At 42.3% G+C, this 22,909-nt stretch overlaps 1 protein-coding gene across 5 annotated transcripts in view; it reads right to left on the bottom strand.

Moving 5' to 3' along the window:
* Positions 1-22,105, bottom strand: part of LOC129821342 (kalirin-like) — a 259,834-nt gene extending 237,729 nt beyond the window's left edge. For 4 of the 5 annotated variants that reach the window (XM_055878930.1, XM_055878932.1, XM_055878935.1 and 1 more), the window contains exon 1: positions 21,371-22,105. In XM_055878930.1, coding sequence (XP_055734905.1) covers positions 21,371-21,437 — 67 coding nt within the window. In that variant the 5' untranslated portion in view covers positions 21,438-22,105. The remainder of the gene's footprint in view (positions 1-21,370) is intronic. The other variant, XM_055878931.1, reaches the window with a different exon arrangement.
* Between the last annotated feature and the right edge of the window lie 804 nt (positions 22,106-22,909).

Genomic DNA, 22,909 nt, shown 5'->3' with positions numbered 1-22,909 from the left:
TGTTTCTGATAAACTAGGTTTTCTGTCTACTTTATGATTGAAATAAAAAGGCCAATTGAGTCATTCAAAAGAGAAGTCCTGTAAATAGTTAATCCAGCTTTCATCATAATACTGCCCTGTCCTCCACATCTGTCCTATAGCTTTGTAGCATAGCATGATTAGCATCCCATGTGCTGCTATCACTGTCAATATTTCAAACCAAGGCCCTTGATCATAGCAGCAGTCCTGCTATGAGAGTTCAATAGCTGAGTTAATTTGGTTGATTTCTGCCCTCGACTGAAAAGCCATTGGTCAAGCTATCCTCTTTGTTCTATTAATAAAATCGACACAGGCCCCCATTTGCAGGATCTGTTTAGTCAATCATGGTTTGACACAGTCAGTCCTTCTCTTTCGTACAGCCAGCCTGTATCCACAATGACAGCGCAAGAATGTCAAAATAAAACCCCAGGAGTAAATTAGCTTTAATTGCTAGTGACATCTGTTTTTAAATACAATTTGGGAAGGAAGTAGACGACACTCTGACGCAGCAATGCATGTGTTTGTAAGCGAGGCCACTGTAGAGCTCCTTAGAAGAACTCCAGTTGAGAAATTCATTATTCCCCCGCCCAATTGAAAAAGAATAGGGCAATTAAATTGACCACACATAGTTGGCAACATGGTGAGAAATCCGCCGATCCCCTGCCAGAAGACATAGCTACTGCACTGCATAGCTGGCAAAACTCAATTTGTGGGAGAAGCAAATAGAATTGCTCTGTCTATCATCTCCATAAGGAGGCATGGGGGAAATTTAAAGGAGAGTTTTATGTCAAAGGCAATGCAGCCTTTTTCCAAGGATCTAGGTCTAGGATACACACAAACCGCTGCATGCAATGCCCACCGGACTTCATCTTCTATGAATAAAAGCAGCCAGGCAGAGAAAGCCATCCAAGTCAAATGAACACATTTCACATTTCTGACACTTTGAATCTGAATCTTTCCCTCACAAAAAGCCTACATGTGGAGTTTAACTCCCTGCCACATTTTGAAACCATCCCTTTCCAGCGCCATCATCACAATTTCACAAGGAGCAGATTCCTGTTTGCTTCCTGACCAAATGGCTTAAACTACATAACTACCACTTTAACACACTACAGTAGCACAACGTTCTGTGCACTGGTGTATAAAATGGAATGAATCGTATTGTAATCTATTGTGTTTTAGTTCTGATAGGATTGCAGGCATATTCAGTTCAACTAGAGTCTGTTTAGACAGGTGGGACACTTCATCTGCCGAACAGTGATGGTGAATGAGGCTTCAAAGTGAGATAAGTAGTTAGCCAACACTTGTTAAACATCCATTTCTTTTTCCATCACGCTAATAGGTTATCTGGTGGCTGTGAGCTGTACATTGGCACACCATCAACCCAGGTGGCATGAAATAGTGCCGACAAGGGCCAATGACTAACAGAAACCCAAGTGTGCGTTTAATTCAAACAGCCTGAGGCCAGAAATCAAACTGAAAGTGTTGCTTGACTGACAATGTGACTGTGGCACGCTATTGATTACATTCGGTTTAATAGCTTTGCAGCCAAACATGTCCTTAAGATGCTCCATTTCGTTGGTATTTGTGATTAGTCATGTAGTATCCGTCGTCTAAGTGCAAAACACTTCTTTATTTCACGAATAACTTAGTTTGATTCCCGTGTGTGCATCCACACTGAAATGAGTATATGCCGCTTCTTTGCTTTGGTCCTTTGAAAAGGGCCCAATGATCAGGCTTGGAGTGGAATGAGGTTGGCTCTTACTCCTCTCTCTCTCTCCTTCACTGAGACTTTTATCACACGGTTAGTTTATCCTGGCATTGCAGCTGCACAGCTCTGGTGCCAATGCTCCCAGTGCGTTCATTAATATATGCTGGGCGAACTCGACCATTACAGCACTCCAAGTCTGGTGTTAAACACAGCAATCAGGCCCGGCCACTTCGCGTTCGGCAGCATGTGCTCACCACCTTTTAACTTCTTTACAGATCCTGGATGACACGCCATTCACACATCTGAATCAGCTGATTGAGTCCACTCCCAATTCCCTCTCACAAAGGGAGATGGGTGAAATGAGGGACCCATCGTGGCCTCACTGTAGTGCTCACAGGTTGTCTCCCAAATGGCACCCTATTCCCTTTATAGTGCACTACTTTTGACCAGGGCCCTATAATGCACTAAGCAGTGCACTAAATCGGAAATAGGGTGTCATTTAGGACGCACACCCGGTCTAAGAGCAGGCATCCATGATTGGGCGAGCACAGCTCTGTACCGTTGATCTGTAAGACGTATTTTCCTACTTGGGTAAAGTCTAAAGGCTTTTTCACTAGATGTGGTGATCTGACCTCTCCCTGGGCGAATGGGGTCTCCAGATGTTTCTAGTAAGCTCTAATATATGGGTATTATGGGTCCAGTGCAGTGAACTCAGCAGTGTACCTTGTGGGGGATCCGTAGTAATACTTGAGTGTGTGTAACCCTACCTTCCAGCAGACGTAAAACCTGTGATATTGCTAAAACTCACCTCCAATACAACCCTGGGTTTTTACTGTGCACTGTGAGAAGGGCATGTACAGTACATAACTCTACTTGCTAATAGAACTTGATGTAACGCCCGTCGGAAGAAGTGGACCAAGGTGCAGCGTGGTACGTGTTCATGATACTTTATTTACTCAGAACACCCAAACAAAACAACAAAAGAATAACGAACGTCACGTTCTGAAGGCTTCTCAGAGCTAACAAAAAACAACATCCCACAACCTAAGGTGGCAAAACAGGCTGCCTAAGTATGATTCCCAATCAGAGACAACGATAGACAGCTGTCCCTGATTGAGAACTATACCAGGCCCACCGTAGTCACACCCTGGCCTAACCAAAATAGAGAATAAAAGCCTCTCTATGGCCAGGGCGAGACACTTGAAGTCTTAAGTTGTTATCTCCTGCAAGCCAGTCCATATAGATTTTGTGTGTCTTTTAAAATGCATGTGAGTTACTTAGAGATCCTTTCATCGGCAATCACAGACCAAATCTGGGCCCATTGTGGCGCAGCGGTCTAAGGCACTGCAGCTCATTGCAAGAGGTGTCACTACAGTACCTGGTTCGAATCCAGGCTGCATCACATCCGGCCGTGATTAGGGGTCCCATAGGGCGGCGCACAATTGGCCCAGCGTCGTCCGAGTTTTGCCGGTGTAGGCCAAAATTGTAAATAAGAATTTTTTCTTAACTGGCTTGCCTAGTTAAATAAAAGGTACAAATATATATATATATATATATAAATAAATCAACACTGAATCAGAACAAAACCAAAGGAGGTATTCAGCCATGCAACCACAAAGAAAACAACGATAGCAAACATGGATTATTGCTGAGTATTTGTCTGTTTCCATTCAAAGATAGGTTGATATGTTTAATGTGGTGTTGAGTAGAGCCAGGAGAATTCAGTCCACACTACAGATCCTCAGAGGAACACGCATATCAATGATGTCATCGACATGATGCTGTTTTCATCACTCCCACACGTAGATGACACACACACAAAAGTATGTGGACACCCCTTCAAATTCGTGGATTCGGCTATTTCAGCCACACTTGCTGATGACAGGTGTATACAATTGAGCACACAGCCATGCAATCTCCATAGACAAACATTGGTAGTAGAATGGCTTTACTGAAGAACTCAGTGACTTTTAACGTTGCACCGTCATAAGATACCATCTTTCCAACAAGTCAGTTTGCCAAATTTCTGCCCTGCTAGAGCTGCCCCGGTCAACTGTAAGTGCTGTTATTGTGAATTGGAAACGTCTAGGAGCAACAACGGTTCTGTCACGGCTGTTGAATGAACTGGACCAAGGTGCAGCGTGGTGAGCGTATATTTTCTCTTTATTCGAAAAAACGCAGAACAAAACAATAAACACTAAACAAACAAAGTCAACTTCCCACAAATACAGGTGGGAAAAAGGGCTACCTAAGTATGGTTCTCAATCAGAGACAACGATAGACAGCTGTCCCTGATTGAGAACCCTACCCGGTCAAAACATAGAAATACAAATAATAGAACATAGAATACCCACCCCAACTCACACCCTGACCAAACCAAAATAGAGACATAAAAAGGATCTCTAAGGTCAGGGCGTGACCAGTTCAGCCGCGAAGTGGTAGGCCACACAAGCTCATAGAATGGGACCGCGGAATGGGGAGCGTGTAGCGTGTAAATATCGTCTGTCTTCAGTTGCAACACTCACTACCGAGTTCCAAAATGCCTCTGGAAGCAATGTCAGCACAAGAACTGTTCCTCAAGAGCTCCATGGCCGAGCAGCCGCACACAAGCCTAAGATCAGCATGCGCAATGCCAAGCGTTGGCTGGAGTAGTGTAAAGCTGGACTCTGGAGCAGTGGAAACGCGTTCTCTGGAGTGATAAATCACGCTTTACCATCTGGCAGTCCGACGAACAAATCTGGGTTTGGTGGATGCCAGGAGAACGCTACATTACCCAAAGTATAGTGGCAACTGTAAAGCTTGGTGGAGGAGTAATAATGGTCTGCGGCTGTTTTTCAAGGTTCGGGCTAGGCCCCTTAGTTCCAGTGAAGAGAAATCTTAAGGCTACAGCATACAGTGACATTCTAGATGATTCTGTGCTTCCATACTTTGTGGCAACAGTTTGGGGAAGGCTCTTTCCTGTTTCAGCATGACAATGCCCCCGGGGCATAAAGCGAGGTCCATACCGAAATGGTTTGTTGAGATCGGTGTGAAAGAACTTGACTGTTCTGCAGAGCCCTGACCTCAACCGCATCGAACACCTTTGGGATGAATTGGAACGCCTACTGCGAGCCAGGCCTAATCGCCCAACATCAGTGCCCGACCTCACGAATGCTCTTGTGGCTGAATGGAAGCAAGTACCTGCAGAAATATTTCAACATCTAGTGGAAAGCCTTCCCAGAACAGTGGAGGCTGTTATAGCAGCAAAATGGGGGGACCAACTCCATATTAATGCCCATGATTTTGTAATGAGATGTTCGACGAGCAAGTGTCCAGGTACTTTTAGTAATTTAGTGTACATACTGGAGTAGTACACCCCGGCATGTCGCAAACTGCACATCTACAACTGGCTTGTATAACAATGAACACACAGCGAAGGTCACTGTGAAAGGTCAGCCCATTAATAATGATGGCAGTCAGCTGGGCTTTCATTGTAATCATGTTTCAGACCAGGCCGTGCCAGCTAGCCCCGAGGAGTCATCAACATGGCCCTGCTCAGGCCAAAGTACACGGCAGCGGACCAGCTCAATGGGCCTAGATCAAAAGTAGTGCACTATGAAGGAAATAAGGTGCCATTTGGGAAGCAACTTGGGTCTGGATCATGGCCTGTACACTGCAGTCAGGAGCCCAGTGAGAACTGAGTTCCGTTCCAAATGGAACCCTACTCCCTACATAGTGCACTAGTTTTGACCAGAGCCTATGGGCAAAAGTAGTGCATTATGTAATAAATAGGGTGCAATTTGGGATGTAACCCTGGAAACGATGTAAAAGGTACAGAGAACAAATGTGGCTTGCAGTGCGACGAGACCAATGGGCATTAATATTTGAAATGCCATAATCTTTAGGGGAAACCAGTCTAAAAGTAGTTCTGCATCAGAAAACCCAAAGTGTCGAGGGAGTTTGTGTGGCTGACGTGAGGAGAGAATAAAGTATTTTGTTTGCTTTAGCCTTGCTGGTTTGTTATGTTTTGAGGAAGACTGTATTAAATTCATCAGTTTGCTTCCACTCCTAGTCACACACCTAATCGCAAGCATATGGTTACTCATTTTAGGCCTATACTCTCCCACATGTTAGAGACACCTTCACTCTTTTGGTGATAAGAAGTTTACATTGACTCACTCTTATACCTGTGCGGTAACACTGCCATTACAACAGTAACAGCCGAGTACTTCAGTATAGATACTGTTACTGCTGTTAACGTGCTGTTACTACAGCTTTGTTCTACTCGGGTGTGTATAGTAGTGGTGTGCAACACTGCGCACAGCTGTGCCTGTTACAGTTATCAGAGAGCGTACAAAGATGTAGAGGTGAGTGCTTTACTGGCATTTTACAGGCATCACTTCCTGTAATATTTCTATGGGGCGTCTCTAACACCCTGTTCACATCTATTTATTGTCAATCGTCTCTGCTCCAGTTACAGTGAAATAATGTCTTGGAAAAGCGTTAAGCAACGCATCTTTCCTTCGACAGTGTGATTCTGGCTCTCTGGCGGTCTCCTCCCCTTATTTGGCTTACCCAGGGCTTTGTCTGTGCATGCTGACACCAGACCAATCTTGTAGGAAGTGTGCTGAAAACACTCCGCACTTTCTAACAGGCTGTTTATGAGCAGGTCTTCACTGCTGGCATCATACAGCCTTTTAGTTTGTCCCACAGACCTACACTGTGGGACAGGTTTATGTGCAGCAGCCCTAAGAGCCATTTCTGTGATGGAGATTAATCATTGTCCGAAACAGAAGCCTTCAAGAACCCCCTACCTTCTCCCAAAGGCGTCTTGTCAAGATAAAGCAACACAGCTGATGCTGCAGGGGCATCTTTAGTGTACAGCGTAATAGGGTGCCATTTGGAACACAGTGGAGGAATACAGTGAGTTGACTGGAGTGAGCACAGGATATGATGAAAAATTAATGAGTGCTCTCCAGCTCCATCCCATGTGACCTTGTAGCTGACGGGGTGAGTCAGGGCTGAGTGCTCAGAGAGGAGGGAGGTCAGGGGCTAAGGCAAACGCACACATACTGTACGCATGTGCACAAATACACTCGCACGCAAGCGCACACACAGACACTGCATCCATGACCAGGACAGAGAATGAGGATCAGGGGTCCGTTTCTGATGGAGGAAGGCAATAACAATAGCAGAATGTTTGAGCTTTCCTTTGAAATGACTCGCTCATATCCATTTTCATTTTCTCATTATATCATGGCTATTAGCCACCCGAGAGTCCTGCAGCCAGATATAGACAGCGGCATGAGAGGGGGTCTCAAAAGCAACGTTTTTCATTACGAGGCAAAACAACAGACATTGAGACTCAGACCACCGCTGAGTCTCCTCGCCACTCCTCTGAATCCCCTGTTCTTGGTGGCTAGACAGACAGAGGGATGGCTGAAGAGGGGGTTTCCCTATGGGCCTGTGTAAGAGCCAGTCCTACCCGAGAGAAAGTCGAGAGCTCATCATCCAATTGTATCCTCTGGTTGGCATGCTTTCCTTCCCGATGGACTCCTGGTGTGGAGTGGTGTTTGAGAGTATAATCTCGCCACCCACGCACACATACACACACACACACACACACACACACACACACACACACACACACACACACAAACACACACACACACACACACACACACACACACACACACACACACACACAAACACACACACACACACACACACACACACACACACACACACACCACCAGCAGGCTGCGCCTGATCCTGTTCCACTCTGCCATTGTGTGCCCTTATCTCGTAGGAAGCCACTCGGGACCCAGCCATCCGACTATCATCCTCACATTACTGCTATGAGTGGTTAATTTGACTTTTCAGGGGGCAGTGCCGTGCTTGACCCCCCATGTAATTAGTTTACCACCGACTCCCTGAGCCAAACAACGGACCACTGCCATTACATCAGTAGCACTGTCCCCCATTGGCTGGAGTCACCGAGAGTCTGAGTCAGTGGACCCATCTGTCCAAAACAGGACTGGTGCTCCAAATCAATATTGTTTTGGGTATTTATTGACCACCTACGCCACCACCAGTCCCATTTCCAAATCACTGTGGACCAGGAAGGCAGTCAAAATCTAAGTCAACATTGATGAATTATTGGAGTTCTGTTCTTGATTTTGAGGACAACCGATGCCTCCATATTAAAGAAGTTGATCACGGAATTTGGAGTAACAATTCATTGTCGGGCAAATGAAATGACCACTTTAGTCGTTATAATTGTTCAACAAAATAATCTGAAGCTGTGAAAGCCAAATCGCCCAAGAATCTGCCATCTGTTTTTCTGGGAATAAAAAAAAAGCACCTTTGAGATTCTGTTTGTAATGAAAAGCACTATATAAAATAAATATTATTAGTCGTATTATTATTAACAACTATACAAGAAGGAATTATATCCTACCAAGTCAAAGCTGGCTCTTGTCCCAGGCACATCCTACACGTCTCTCTCTGACTTGTCAACATCCCTTGTTTCAGCGTTGCCTCATTTTTCAACTTGCCTGTCACGTTCCTGACCTGTTTTCTGTTGTTTTGTATGTATTTAGTTGGTCAGGGCGTGAGTTGGGGTGGGCATTCTATGTGTTGTGTTTCTATGTTGGGTTTAATGTGTTGCCTGATATGGTTCTCAATTAGAGGCAGGTGTTTGACGTTTCCTCTGATTGAGAACCATATTAAGGTAGGCTGGTTTCACTGTTTGTTTGTGGGTGGTTGTCTTCCGTGTCTGTATGTCTACCACACGGGACTGTTTCGTTTGTCGTACATGTATGTAGTCTGTTCCTGTTCGTGCGTTCTTCGTAGTTTGTAAGTTCTCAAGTCAGGTCTGTCTACATCGTTTATTTGTTTTGTATCATTCCAAGTGTTTTTTCGTGTTCGTCTTCGGCATTTAATAAATCATTATGTATTCAACACCCGCTGCGCTTTGGTCCAATCCCTACTCCTCCTCTTCGTCCGAAGAGGAGGAGAACAACCGTTACATTGCCTATGTCTCTTTGGCTTTGTAAAATAGAAAGTTATCTTTGCTAGCCAGATAGATAGCTTGATTTGCACCAATTTTAGCATTTTAAGCTAGCAAACGTTAGCCGTTTGTTAGCTAAGCTACTCGCCCTCGAGGAAGTGAGCATACTTTATCTAGCTAGCTAGCTAAATAGGTTACTCCTCCTTGGTGAACTCGTAGGCCATTTATGTCAGTTCACTTTTAGGGAGATAAATCAAGAAAAAGTGTATAAAATACATAAACATAGTTTCTCTCCCCTGCACAAATACTGCAGTGTCTGTCACAAACTCATAAAGAAACTGCGGGCTGGATGTTGATACAATGTTGCAAATTCGCTAGGAAGAGTGTGAGCTCGAGCCAGACAGAAAGGCAGAGTACAGAGATGATGGCTGGGGGCAGTATTGAGTAGCTTGGATGAATAAGGTGCCCAGAGTAAACTGCCTGCTACTCAGTCCCAGTTGCTAATATAAGCATATTATTAGTAGATGGATAGAAAACACTCTGAAGTTTCTAAAACTGTTTGAATGATGTCTGTGAGTATAACAGAACTCATATGGCAGGTGAAAACCCGAGAAAAATCCAACCAGGCAGTGGGAAATCTGAGGTTTGTAGTTTTTCAACTCTTTGCCTATCGAATATACAGTGTCTATGGGGTCAAATTGCACTTCCTAAGGCTTCCACTAGATGTCAACAGTCTATAGAACCTTGTTTGATGCTTCTACTGTGAAGTGGGGGCGAATGAGAGGGGATTGAGTAAGGTCTCTCCCAGAGTGCCATGAGCTGACCAGGCGCATTCACATGCGAGTTAGCTTGAGTTCCATTGCATTTCTGAAGACAAAGGAATTCTCCGGTTGGAACATTATTGAAGATTTATGATAAAAACATCCTAAAGATTGATTCTATACTTCGTTTGACATGTTTTTACGAACTGTAATATGACTTTTTTGACTTTTCGTCTGAACTAAGCGATCGCGCAATGAGCATTTGGATTACTGGGCTAAACGCGCAAAAAAAAAGGAGGTATTTGGACATAAATGATGGACTTTATGGAACAAATTAAACATTTATTGTGGAACTGGGATTCCTGGGAGTGCATTCTGATGAAGATCAAAGGTAAGTGAATATTTATAATGCTATTTCTGACTTCGGTTGACTCCGCAACATGGCGGGTATATATTTGGCTTGTTTTGGTCTCTGAGCGCCATACTCAGATTATTGCATGGTTTGCTTTTTCCGTAAAGCTTTTTTGAAATATGACAAAGCGGTTGCATTAAGGAGAAGTATATCTATAATTCTGTGCATAATACTTGTATCTTTTATCAAAGTTTATTATGAGTATTTCTGTAAATTGATGTGGCTCTGTGCAAATTCACGGGATGTTTTGGAGGCAAAGCCAAGTGTAAACTGAGGTTTTTGGATATAAATATGAACTTGATCGAACAAACATACATGTATTGTGTAACATGTTGTAACGGGAGTGTCATCTGATGAAGAATATCAAAGGTTAGTGATTAATTTTATCTCTATTTCTGATTTTTGTGACTCCTCTCTTTGGTTGGAAAATGGCTGTATGCTTTCTGTGACTAGTTGCTGACCTAACATAATGATATGTTCTGCTTTCGCCAAAAAGCCTTTTTGAAATCGGACACTGTGGTTGGATTAACGAGAAGTTTATCTTTAAAATGGTGTCTAATACTTGTATGTCTGAGAAATTTGAATTATGAGATTTCTGTTGATTGAATTTGGCGCCCTGCAATTCCCTGACAGGTTAAGGTATCTTTACTTTTCCTCAAGTATGACAATTGGGTACTTTTTCCACCTGGGGGAGTTAGGGGGACTGGTAATTTTATCACCCTGTACTGAAAATTATGGACAACGAACGGCCGTGAACAGAATAAAACGACAGTCAATCAAAATGCATTAATTTGAGAAATAAAATAAAAATGTTGTCTTGTAATAGAAAATGACTCAAGTAAAAAAGTAAAAGTCACCCAGTAATATACTACTTGACTCCCAGCGTACACGTTATAGAATAATGTTGTTGTTGTTGTTGTAGGTGACGTCGGGTCCAGGTGCCGCTACCGGAGATGCCTCAGCCGGCTCGTCAGGCTCCCATAAGTGTAAAATTGGGTTGAGATCTGGTGACTGAGACGGCCATGGCATATGGTTTACATTTTTGTCTTGCTTATCAAACCATTCAGATGGGGGCATTGTTATCCTATGGGGCATAGCCGTGGTAGCCAAAATAATGCCCTGCCCTGCATCTTTATACATTACCCTAAGCATGATGGGATGTTAATTGCTTAATTAACTCAAGAACCACACCTGTGTGTAAACACCTGCTTTTAATATACTATGCGTCCCTCATTTACTCAAGTGTTTCCATTACTTTGGCAGTTACCTGTATGCTTTCCATCTTCAATCTCAGAGGCCTTGCTACATTTCCTCTCTAGAGTTTACAAAAAGCTTGAGACTTCATGGACAAGAGAGAGAAATAATGATATAGGCCTAACCACTTGAGTGGATATAAAATACATTAAACTGGGCAGCATAAAAGGGCTGAGCAAGTGGTCTAACTGGTTGCTAAGCCTATGTCCCAAATGGCACCCAATTTCCTATTTAGTGTACTACTTCTAGAGCCATGGTCAAAAGCAGTGCATTATATAGGGAATAGCGTGCCATGTGAGATGCAGCCTGTAAATCATAAGTCAGAGTGGAGTCTCAAGCACCCATACCATTAACAGTGCAGACACTGATACCTTAATGAATAAAGTACCCAAAATTTTACAAAAGTCCATTACCAGACATCTAGATTAGAAAGTAGGCCTACATTCATTCAACATTCATTCAATACAAGTGTAGAGTTATCACAGCACCAATTACATTGAGATTTGTTTAGAATTAGTTAGTCATGCAAATTCCCAGCAGAATTGGATAATAGTCTCTGTGAGACGTAACCCTTTACTGCCATTCCTCACACTGTATTGCTTTAGGCATACTGAAATGACATGACTGAAATGACTGCTGAAATGACTGCTTTAAATTGTGCAGCAGCACACGTATTAAATATGACGAGGAAATATGATGGTTGAAAATGGCAATGAAACCCTCTTAAAACCCAACAACCCTCTAAAACTCAACAAAAGCCACTACTGATAAACAATCAGGTAGAAGCAAACCTAAACTCCTGTTAGGTATTTAGACTCTTTATAAAGAATAAACACAGATGGTAATAGCCACGTGAAAACTCCTACGTGCACCAACATCTAAAGTTCATGGGAGCGTGTCAAATTGGGTGTCAAATGAAAGCTAAGAGTCTATATTGTTTCGAAATGAAAGTGTATATACACTGAGTGTACAAAACATTAAGAACACCTTGACACAAACCGCTGCGCCTGTTACCTACCATACCCTTTTCAAAGGCACTTCAATATTTCGTCTTGCCCATTCACCCTCTGAATGGCACACATACACAATCCATGTCTTAATAGTCTCAAGGCTTAAAAATCCTTCTTTAACCTGTTTCCTCCCCTTCATCTACACTGATTTAAGTGAATTGAATGAGTAATATCAATACGGGATCATAGTTTTCACCTGTATTCACCTGGTCAGTCCATTTCATGGAGCAGGTGTTCTTGATGTTTTGTGCACTCAGTGCAGGGTTTCTGTTAGCCGGTAATAGCCGGCCTTTGGCTGATAAAAATTGAAAAGCCGATAAATGAAATTGCCACCAGCCAATTGTCCGGGAGAAGAAAAAAAAACATTGGGAAATAATGCTTTTTAGCCTATTCACTGATGGAAATACATTTGACTGGTCATGCTTATCGGTCTATAGGTTAATTTGCGTAATTTTGCGGGAAGTAAATTGGAGTGTGTGTGTACAGTATATTCGTTATGTATCTTATTTATCACACGCCTACAGTATACAGATACAGAGCCTTTGAGCGTAAAATCTGTCAGACTGTGAAGCTGCTGCTACAGCTTCTCAAACAGTAAACATGGGCAGCGGAAGGCAGGTTTCATCAGCGCGTCACACACCACTTTACAATGAGCTGGAGGCACTATGCATTTTGAAAACATATATGTAATTATTTGAACCCGGAACTTTTTAATACATATTATGAGGCATGTGATACCTTACTTCAAAGTAGCCTAGCCAAAATCAGACCATATCCGTGGAGGCAATTATTTTATATCAACTTTCTTTCATTGTCCGGTAGCCACAATCCTAGTCATATTAGCAACCCATGCTAGTTTTTGCATATTAGATCTACCCTCTTTCAAAATTTCTAACGGATATTTTCATCTCTGTCACATGAAACCGCTCGTATGACGCCCTTTTGACGTCAGTGTTTCCTGCTAATTGCATTATGGAATGAACATTCGCGCCAGGGGAGGAGCTATAGGAGGTCGGGCTTATTGTAATGGCTGGAATGGAATAAATGGAACGTATCAAACACACCAAAATGTATGTAAACGTCCTTTGACTCCATTCGTTAGAATTAGCCCGTCCTCCTATAGCTCCGTCCCACCAGCCTCCACTGATTCCCACGTAGCCTACTGCCTTGTGCGCATTACTGCGCTTATAATGTGAAGAAATAACAGTATATCAACATTAAAAGCTAAACATTCTGATCTGTTGCATCAGACTTTTTTTTTATTTAAAAAAATGTATGTATCCTAGTAATTGATCTATAGTCCCACAACTGTCCCAGAGTTTGTTTGGAACAGGCTATTTCTTTATCGACAAGCTGACCAATAGAATAGGTCATCTTTTCTACTATAGGGGATAGTAGATTGACAAAGACTAGTGATTTGACTGTTCGTTACTCGTCTTGTTGGCTGAGGGAAAGTACATGTGGACAGTTACTCTAACATCTTCAAAGTGCGCATCGGAAATCAGTAAGAAGGATGCCCGTCGTTGCAACCTCGAGTTGCATGTTCTGTTAAGATTAACTACCCTAATCTAAATGGGATTTCTGTCATTCTGAGCACCGTGGGTGGACGGCCTAACCAAGTTACGCACCCAATGCATATTGCTCCGGTAAATTTCTCAAATGTCCGGTAAATTAAAATGCTGCAGGTCAAATGTCCAGCACCACATTTTCCTAACAGAAACCCTGACCCAGTGTACATTTTTCAACCATTTTCCATCTGAAAAATGTAGAATATGCAAAGGATTAGATTTCTGGTCAAACAGCTGAAAAATAGGTCTTAGAAAACATCTACCAGAAAAAGTATTACAAAAGTATTACAAAAGTATTAGAAATACATCAAAACACAATCATGTTGAGGTAAAGACCCCTGCCAACTAACATCAACGTTTATATTTCGTTTTGGATCCATTTTTTTGCGTTCTGTAAGTTTAAGAAACATTGCCTTGTGCCTTGAAATTCCGTTACCAACATTTTTTTTTTCGCTCACTGGCTGGAGTTACCGAGCAATGAGGAGAGAGGATAATGAAAAGTTCCCCAAAGTAACAAGTAGAGGTAGACCTATCAATTAGTTCTAGTGTTTTTACTGATATAAATGTTGTTTATGAATTATTAAGAGATTAAAACTTTAAATTCCGTTACCAAATCGGTAATGGAATTTCTGCAATGGCTAGAATGGGAAATCATACTAGTCACAAACCACAGTTGGGTTCACAAGTTTGGACAGTACGGTACAGTAGAGTTCAGTACAGTAAAGTTCAGTACAGTAAAGAAAAGTAAAGTAGTTCAGTACAGTAAAGAAAAGTAAAGTAGTTCAGTACAGTACAGTAAAGAAAAGTAAAGTAGTACAGTACAGTACAGTAAAGAAAAGTAAAGTAGTTCAGTACAGTACAGTACAGTACAGTACTGTACAGTAAAGGAAATTAAAGTAGTTCAGTACAGTAGAGTTCAGTACAGTAAAGAAAAGTAAAGTAGTTCAGTACAGTACAGTAAAGAAAAGTAAAGTAGTACAGTTCAGTACAGTAAAGAAAAGTAAAGTAGTTCAGTACAGTACAGTAAAGAAAAGTAAAGTAGTTCAGTACAGTACAGTACAGTACAGTACAGTAAAGAAAATTAAAGTAGTTCAGTACAGTAGAGTTCAGTACAGTAAAGAAAAGTAAAGTAGTTCAGTACAGTAAAGAAAAGTAAAGTAGTACAGTACAGTAGAGTTCAGAACAGTAAAGTAAAGTAAAGTACAGTACAGTACAGTTCAGTACAGTACAGTAAAGAAAGGTAAAGTAGTACAGTACAGTAGAGTTCAGTACAGTAAAGTAAAGTAGTTCAGTACAGTAAAGAAAGGTAAAGTAGTACAGTACAGTAGAGTTCAGTACAGTAAAGTAAAGTAGTTCAGTACAGTACAGTAAAGAAAAGTAAAGTAGTACAGTTCAGTACAGTAAAGAAAAGTAAAGTAGTTCAGTACAGTAAAGAAAAGTAAAGTAGTTCAGTACAGTACAGTACAGTACAGTAAAGAAAATTAAAGTAGTTCAGTACAGTAGAGTTCAGTACAGTAAAGAAAAGTAAAGTAGTTCAGTACAGTAAAGAAAAGTAAAGTAGTACAGTACAGTAGAGTTCAGAACAGTAAAGTAAAGTAAAGTACAGTACAGTACAGTTCAGTACAGTACAGTAAAGAAAGGTAAAGTAGTACAGTACAGTAGAGTTCAGTACAGTAAAGTAAAGTAGTTCAGTACAGTAAAGAAAGGTAAAGTAGTACAGTACAGTAGAGTTCAGTACAGTAAAGTAAAGTAGTTCAGTACAGTAAAGAAAGGTAAAGTAGTACAGTACAGTAGAGTTCAGTACAGTAAAGTAAAGTAGTTCAGTACAGTAAAGAAAGGTAAAGTAGTACAGTACAGTAGAGTTCAGTACAGTAAAGTAAAGTAGTTCAGTACAGTACAGTACAGTACAGTACAGTACAGTACAGTACACAGTAGAGCACACTAGAGTTGAGTACACTATAATGTACTATACTGAACTGCACTGTACTTTTCTCTACTGTAGTCTACTGAGCTATACTGTGCTGTACTTTGATGTCCAATATTGTGAAACACAGACGTCTATGATTGTTTCAGATTCCGGTCCGGTCCAACCAAATTTGGTCTTGTTTGGGGACAGATCTCATAAAAAATATAGCCATTCTGTTGAATAATACCCAAATATGCATAGGAGGATATTGCATATTTATAACTTTGTGGACCTATTTAGGATACATCACCATGAAGAGAATGACATTCATATCCAAAATTATGCATCTGTGTACTACAGATCAGGGACCATGATGAAATTCTGTTACCGCAATTACGTTACCGGGTGTAAATCCACTTCACTTACTGTAGTTCAATAACCAAAATAGATTTTTTCAAAGTCAATGTGTCATGTCATAGCTAACACCCCATCCAGAAATCGTTCAATCTTAATTCAGAGCACGTATTAAACAGTTTTTAGAAACGTGGACACAAAAAACTGAAGATTTTACTGAAATTCTGTTACCAAACTTTGCATTCGCACAGTTCTTCCAGAAAATGTTTTTTTGGTCAAATTGTCTGTGTAAATCGTTAAAAGTAGTCATTGTGCATAGAGTTGTACAGTTTGTTAAACTTTGAAATCAATGGTTTTTGTTTGGCATAAATTTTAAGTGAAAAATCTGAGTCGCACCGCAATTCTGTTACCGTGGATTTGCCCAGATGCTGTCCTTAGGGAGCTGCTTCGACTACTTTATCAATTTCTCTAAAAGCCTTGATATTCCAGCAGCAGCAGTGATGGATCAGCTAATAAGATCTCCCTCCATTACCCTCTCAGACTAACCAACCAGCCCGCCCCCAACAAAACACTGACAGCATATGGTTCGTCATGAGCGGTGAGGAGCCTGCTGCTTTTAGAAGTGGGGGACATCCCTCTTTCTCCCTCTTCTTTACTCCCTCTCTCCCTCCTCCACGTCAGATCATGACTCAATAATCCTCACAAAATTATCTCACTCTCTCTATTACCCCAGTGGTTTACGTTGGCAAATTAGCCATTTTCCTCCCTGGCGGCGCGGTGCATTGCAGCGTAGACTGAGCCTGGTGTGCCTGGCCGGTTGAGGGGAGAAGGGAAAGGGAGAGAGGGGACGGGGAGAGAGGGGAAGGCCCTCAGCTCAGCACACACCCATTGTTCCGGCTGACAGCGGGGGCATGGGAGCCCATTGTTCTTCCCCCCCTGCTACCCAAGCAGCATGGAGCACAGCACAGCTAAGCAGTCATTAACTACCAGGTCCAGACTTGGCCAGGCCTGGTACGACTTCCAGGAGGAGGGGGCGGCCCGGTGATGCAGTACCCAGGCCAAAGCTTGTCCCAACGGGGTGGAACCTGCCTGCCTGTCTGCCTGCCTGGCTCTCAGACTGCAGGGACACCATGACTCCATTCAGTCAGTATTGTTTCATTCTCTTTCACAGATTCTCCTTCATGTGCCAAGATCAAAACACCCAGACCTGCATTGTGTTTGGTCAGAGCAGATGTGCAGGGGGTAGGTAAAGTGGCATAGGGACAAGGCTATACTGTCTAAATGTTCAATGCATGGCCTGGCAAAATAGACACTGCACTGAGGTAGCCTATACACATTGGCTGATGGCAATGATTATCATTTATTTAATCTATTACTTTTAATTGTGCTTATTACAGCCTTGGTATATTACTAAAGGGGATATGAAGTGAAAAAAAATAACAAAACAAAGCGAGGTATATTCACAGGTGTGTGAAGTAATGTCAATATTTTTCCTGTCGCTGGGGAGCCAATTACATTGTAATGTTTAATGTACTCGTGTGCAGCGCCACACATTAATCACATGCATGAATGCATGGGGAGCCTCATCTGCAGTGGCCTGATATTAACTAGGTGGCGCTATCAACAGTTAACCTTAGCTTTTAAATTAAATTAAATGTCTAGCCCCTCATCAAACTATGACTGTGAGCTAAGATATTAAGTATCATGACCATCCAGCCCAGGCAGTCTTTGTCATTTTGTGCATCTCAAATTGCACCCTATTTCCAATATAGGTACTCTTAAAGTAGTGCACAATATAGGGAATAGGGTGCCATTTGGGATGCAGCCACAGTCTCCCGAGAGGGAGCAGGTCCTATATCACACAATGAAGTGGAAAATGAAGGTCCTGGGGGCACTAAGGTCAACCAGCTGCCCTAGCAGATTTGAACAAGCTCTGTGACCACACACTCCACCTCACTCTCATCTCTAGCATCAACACACTGGCCAGGGATTTGAATAATGAATGGAGCTAGCCCTCTACAACGCCCCATAGCCTCTTCCGAACTGTGTAACTAAAAAAACACGTTTTTATCAAATCAAATGTTATTTGTCACATGCGCCGAATACACAGGTGTAGACCTTACAGTGAAATGCTGACTTAACCAACAATGCAGTTTTAAGAAAATGCAACAAAAAAAAGTAAGAGATAAAATGGGTTTTATAACCCTGTTTAAATCCAAAATTCAGGCCTAGTCGTGTTATCAATTAATTTGGTTAGTAAGTCTACTTTTTGCCTACTTCTTGCTACGTCTTGCTCGCTTTTTTTGCTCGCTTTGAGGACAATACAGTGCCAATGACACGGCCCGCTACCAAAGCGGGGAATCATCAAGGACAACAACCACCCGAGCCACTGCCTGTTCACCCCGCTATCATCCAGAAGGCGAGGTCAGTACAGGTGCATCAAAGCTGGGACCGAGAGACTGAAACACAGCTTCTATCTCAAGGCCATCAGACTGTTAAACGGCCATCACTAGCATAGAGAGGCTACTGCCAACATACAGACTCAAAACTCGGGCCACTTAAATAAATGGACTTAATAAAGGTATCACTAGTCACTTTAAATAATGCCACTTTAATAATGGTTACATATCCTACATTACTCATCTCAAATGTATTTACTGTATTCTATACCATCTACTGCATCTTGCCTATGCCCCACGGCCATCGCTCATCCATATATTTATATGTACATAGTCTTATTCATCCCTTTACATTTGTGTGTATACGGTAGTTGTTGTGAATTTGTTAGATTACTTGTTAGATATTACTGCACTGTCGGAACTAGAAGCACAAGCATTTCCCTACACTCGCATTAACATCTGCTAACCATGTGTATGTGACCAATACAATTTGATTTGATTTGATTTGATACTTCATATTCACAATGTTGGTCCAATCAACTAAAGTAGTTCCTTCCGACCCAGCTGCTCTGGTGTTTTTTCTCAGCTTGACTTATTTCCTGCAGACTGAAATGCTTAGAGCAATTCAGATATTGATCCACGAGCTTGCCTCTGTCAATCTCCAGCAATTATTACCTGGACTAATGATGGCCCTTGCTCTGCTCGGGCGCTATTTGTTGAAAGCCAGGGGCAGCAGGCGAAATTACCCAGCGAAGTGATTGCCATGGCTACCAATTACATATCGAAAAGGCAGACGGAGGGAGAAATACATTTCCACCAGGCTCTCTGATGACTTTGTGAACCTTGCAGGTGAAAGACACATGTCCTGTATGCGAGAAAATACTTCTACTCAGAAGCCACTTTACAAAGAGTGGAGAATTAAAGTTTGCATTTAAGGTTAATCTACCTCTAAGCTCTGAATGAGCAGGCATGGAGACTCATGTGTGGCTCAGGACATAAGCCCACTGTAGCGCTCTTTCAGCCGGCCGTTGTGAATGGATTACAGCGCATTCAGCCACATAGTGTCTTTCTCTCGTGGTAAACACCCACTCATGGTTGGTGCTGTGGTTGAGTGAGGCCATTATGGTTTATGGTCTCTACCCCCTGCCTCCCTGCCCCCAGGGTAGGTCCTGTCATGGTGTATCAATAGAACTATCAATGACAGACCGAGGGAGAAACAGGAGCAGGTGTCCTCGCATGGTCTCCACTGTACCACCACAGAAAAGTCATATTCCTCGCCAGTGGCTTTTACGGATCTCGCCATCTGTGAGTCATTTCAATTCCATTTCGGCGTAGAGGAAGAAAAAGACAGTGCTGGTGTGGTTCTGTACACCTTGACGCCAAAGGCACGATGTCTTAAGGGCTGGGGCTCCACTTTTCTACCAGCTTGTGTTTTATCCCACTTCCTGGTTCTCATCTGCTCCCCACCCCACTAAGGCGGCTTCCTGATAGACCACAAAGAAGATGCTTTGCATGAAAACAGTAAGATCCTCTCCCTTATTACCTTCCATTAAAGCAAGAGGAAGGAAGGAGTTCCTACTCTCATTCTAAAACTGACATACAAAAAAGGAGGGAACACAGTCAGACAGCCGCGACTAAAAGAATAGGCTCTGGTCAAAATTAGTATGGTGCACTATATAGGGAATAGAGTGCCATTTGGGACACAGTCAGACAGCCACGACTAAAAGACTAGGGTACCCTGTGGGCTCTGGTCAAAATTAGTATGGTGCACTATATAGGGAATAGAGTGCCATTTGGTGCACAGTCCTAGTATTTGCCAGGCTCCAATTACCACTTATCCCACTGATTAAGCTGTAAATATATATATATTGCCCATTTTAAATATTTATTGGAGGTATTTTATTTTTGTATTGCTTGTACCTGTTTCAGGTAATGCAAGTTCTTGTGCTGTTAGGGGAATATCCTATGTGTAAATGTAATCTGTTGCTGTATTCTTTTTGTGTTATCTGTGATCGTTTTGTTTGTCTTCTGTAGTTTCTTAATCATTGTACCTAAACTGTATGTGTAAACATGTATACGCAGGGCCCAGCTTTAAAGGAGACCTTGGTCTCAGTCTGTGTTCCTTGTTGAAATAAAGGTATAATAATAATATATGTATATTCATGTGAAATGAAAATTAGTGGGTGTGTGGCGGCAGAGCTGGGTGTGATTCCCATACACTAGACTATAGTGAGATGGAGAGGCAGGGTGTGTCCCCCTTCTCCAGTAGAGCATACAGAATGTGTTTGACAGACAGACAGACAGACAGACACACACAGGCACAGCAGACTACGCAGACATACAGTCTCAGATCCTAAACCCACATGGTGCTGGGAAGAGACTCTAAACATGACAAGTGTCAGAGTGTCAGGGTTGTTCCTTGAGAAACTGCCTTTCCCCTCTGATGGAGTCCCCCAGTAACCGACAGCCACTCATTTAAGCAGTCCAGTGTTGGTTGATAGATGGCACAAGATCATCCCAAGCTGTCAACTTCTTCTGGTGACAAGTGTTTACAACACACACACACACAGTATATTTTTTGAGTGTGTGAGTGCCCGTGTGTGAGGTGAGTCATTAGTTCAAGGTGGTGGAATAATGAATGTAGAAGGTAAATACATGTCCAACAAAAGCAACAGTGTGTCCCTTATACACACATATGATATACGTTATAACAACAACATATCACGTAATTCTACAGATATCCTCAATTCAATGCTTACACAGTGCCAATGAATAGCACATTTCTTATATTTTAGTGCTCATTAGATTTGAGAACTGGTACCTAAGCCGAGGGACTCACGTCCTCCAACATAGACCAATTGGGGCTACGGCAAGAGATGATTTAACATAGGTTCAAAACAATAGCTTACCCCATCCAGCATTGCATGTATCAAAACGTTTCACTTCACTGAAATAAAGGGTTTCAAATATTGTACTTTCATCCTACCTGTTTTGAAAAACGCATCCGTATCTGAATCATTCGGTCCCTCCTCGGCTGCTTCAGCAGAATTCATGTTTTCTCCTTGAGGATTTCAAGAGACAATGAAGCCCGAAATATATCCAGTGATTACTTCAACCAAATCAGTGCAGCGCGAGCTGGCTTCTTCATGTTCTTGAGTTCTTTGTCACAGGCGCTCGCTGTTCAGTGGTGGGTTTCCGTCCTTGTGCTTGGGCAGTATTTTGCGCTCTATTGTTTCAAATTCAACCTCCTCCTTTCGCAGCCCCGGCGCCACAAAAGGAACCCAAGGCGCGTGTGACAAAACGAAGATACCGTACGATTTCAAATGGGTTGTTCTGCTGGGAAAACAGCGGATATACACTGAACGCCCCACGTCTTGAGTATAATATAGCCCAGAGCATCCCAGAAAATTAGCAGTAGCCTATAAAGTCAAGGCATCGGCATATGGTTGCATTAGAACGATTTCTTGGCAGTTCGTTCCAGTGATGTCACGAAAGCTGCATAATGAAATTGGTCTGGCTATGAAAAAAACACCAACATGATTTTACATATATAACCTAAGTCGTTAACAGACAAAAAGGTCATAATAGTACGAAGTCCGTATCTAACCCCCAAATCCCTCGCCTTCTTGTTTATTGTAAAAACCCGCTAATCGCGCAGATAGGAGCTGTATCAGCACAGCCTGGAACAGCAGGGTGTATTTCCAACAATAGCTCAGAAGCATACCCCTCCGCCCCTATACCCTCGCCCCCTAAACACACTCATTTCCCCTTTCACTAGATTGCTGAGGTGAATACACTGCTGTGGAGAAAGTTGACAAGAAGCCGCAATATATTACTTATTTTGGGATTAGACACAACCCCTTTATTCAAACCAATAGCCTATGTATTTTCTCCCAACATAGATAGCAGAATATAAAAATCACTCTGCCAAATAGAAAGACAAGCCTTTCGCTACACCCGCAAAAGCATCTGCTAAATATGTGTATGTGACCAATACAATTTGATTTGATTAGATCGTCACAATGCAGATAGGCTACTGCTCTGCGATGTGTGCTTGAAGCCTACACAATTCAATGTGATAACTCCATTTCTATATGTAGTGCGATTAACAACTAATGTTAGTCCATTTGCCTACCAGCTACCTCTCTCACCCCCTGATTTGACAAAGCACGTCCCGTTATTCAAAGGCACTCCCGTTGTCCCCTTGATGCCCCCTATCGTAACATCTCATCATAGGCCTAATTAAGAGTCAATTATATATGGAAACACTTAGGAACTTTTCCAAATCTCATTCTATTCATACTAGCCCGTTTCTTGAGAGCAGTTTCGGATCAATTTGAATTAAACATTTGTGTAGCCTTCCCTCAACATGAAAGATAATGTTCGCTGTTATTTCATTAGGCTTATTAAAATCACAAAGACATTGAATTCAATGCGGCACTGTGGTCACGCTGTTGTCTGGCTGGTAGATAGAAAGCTAAATACTCCCCTCTAGTGATAGCCTAGTTTTTCAGTAGACCACCAA

Source organism: Salvelinus fontinalis, chromosome 23 (assembly GCF_029448725.1).
Source record: "Salvelinus fontinalis isolate EN_2023a chromosome 23, ASM2944872v1, whole genome shotgun sequence".
In the NCBI taxonomy this organism is placed as follows: Eukaryota; Metazoa; Chordata; class Actinopteri; order Salmoniformes; family Salmonidae; genus Salvelinus; species Salvelinus fontinalis.
This window is presented reverse-complemented; position numbering and strand designations above follow the sequence as displayed.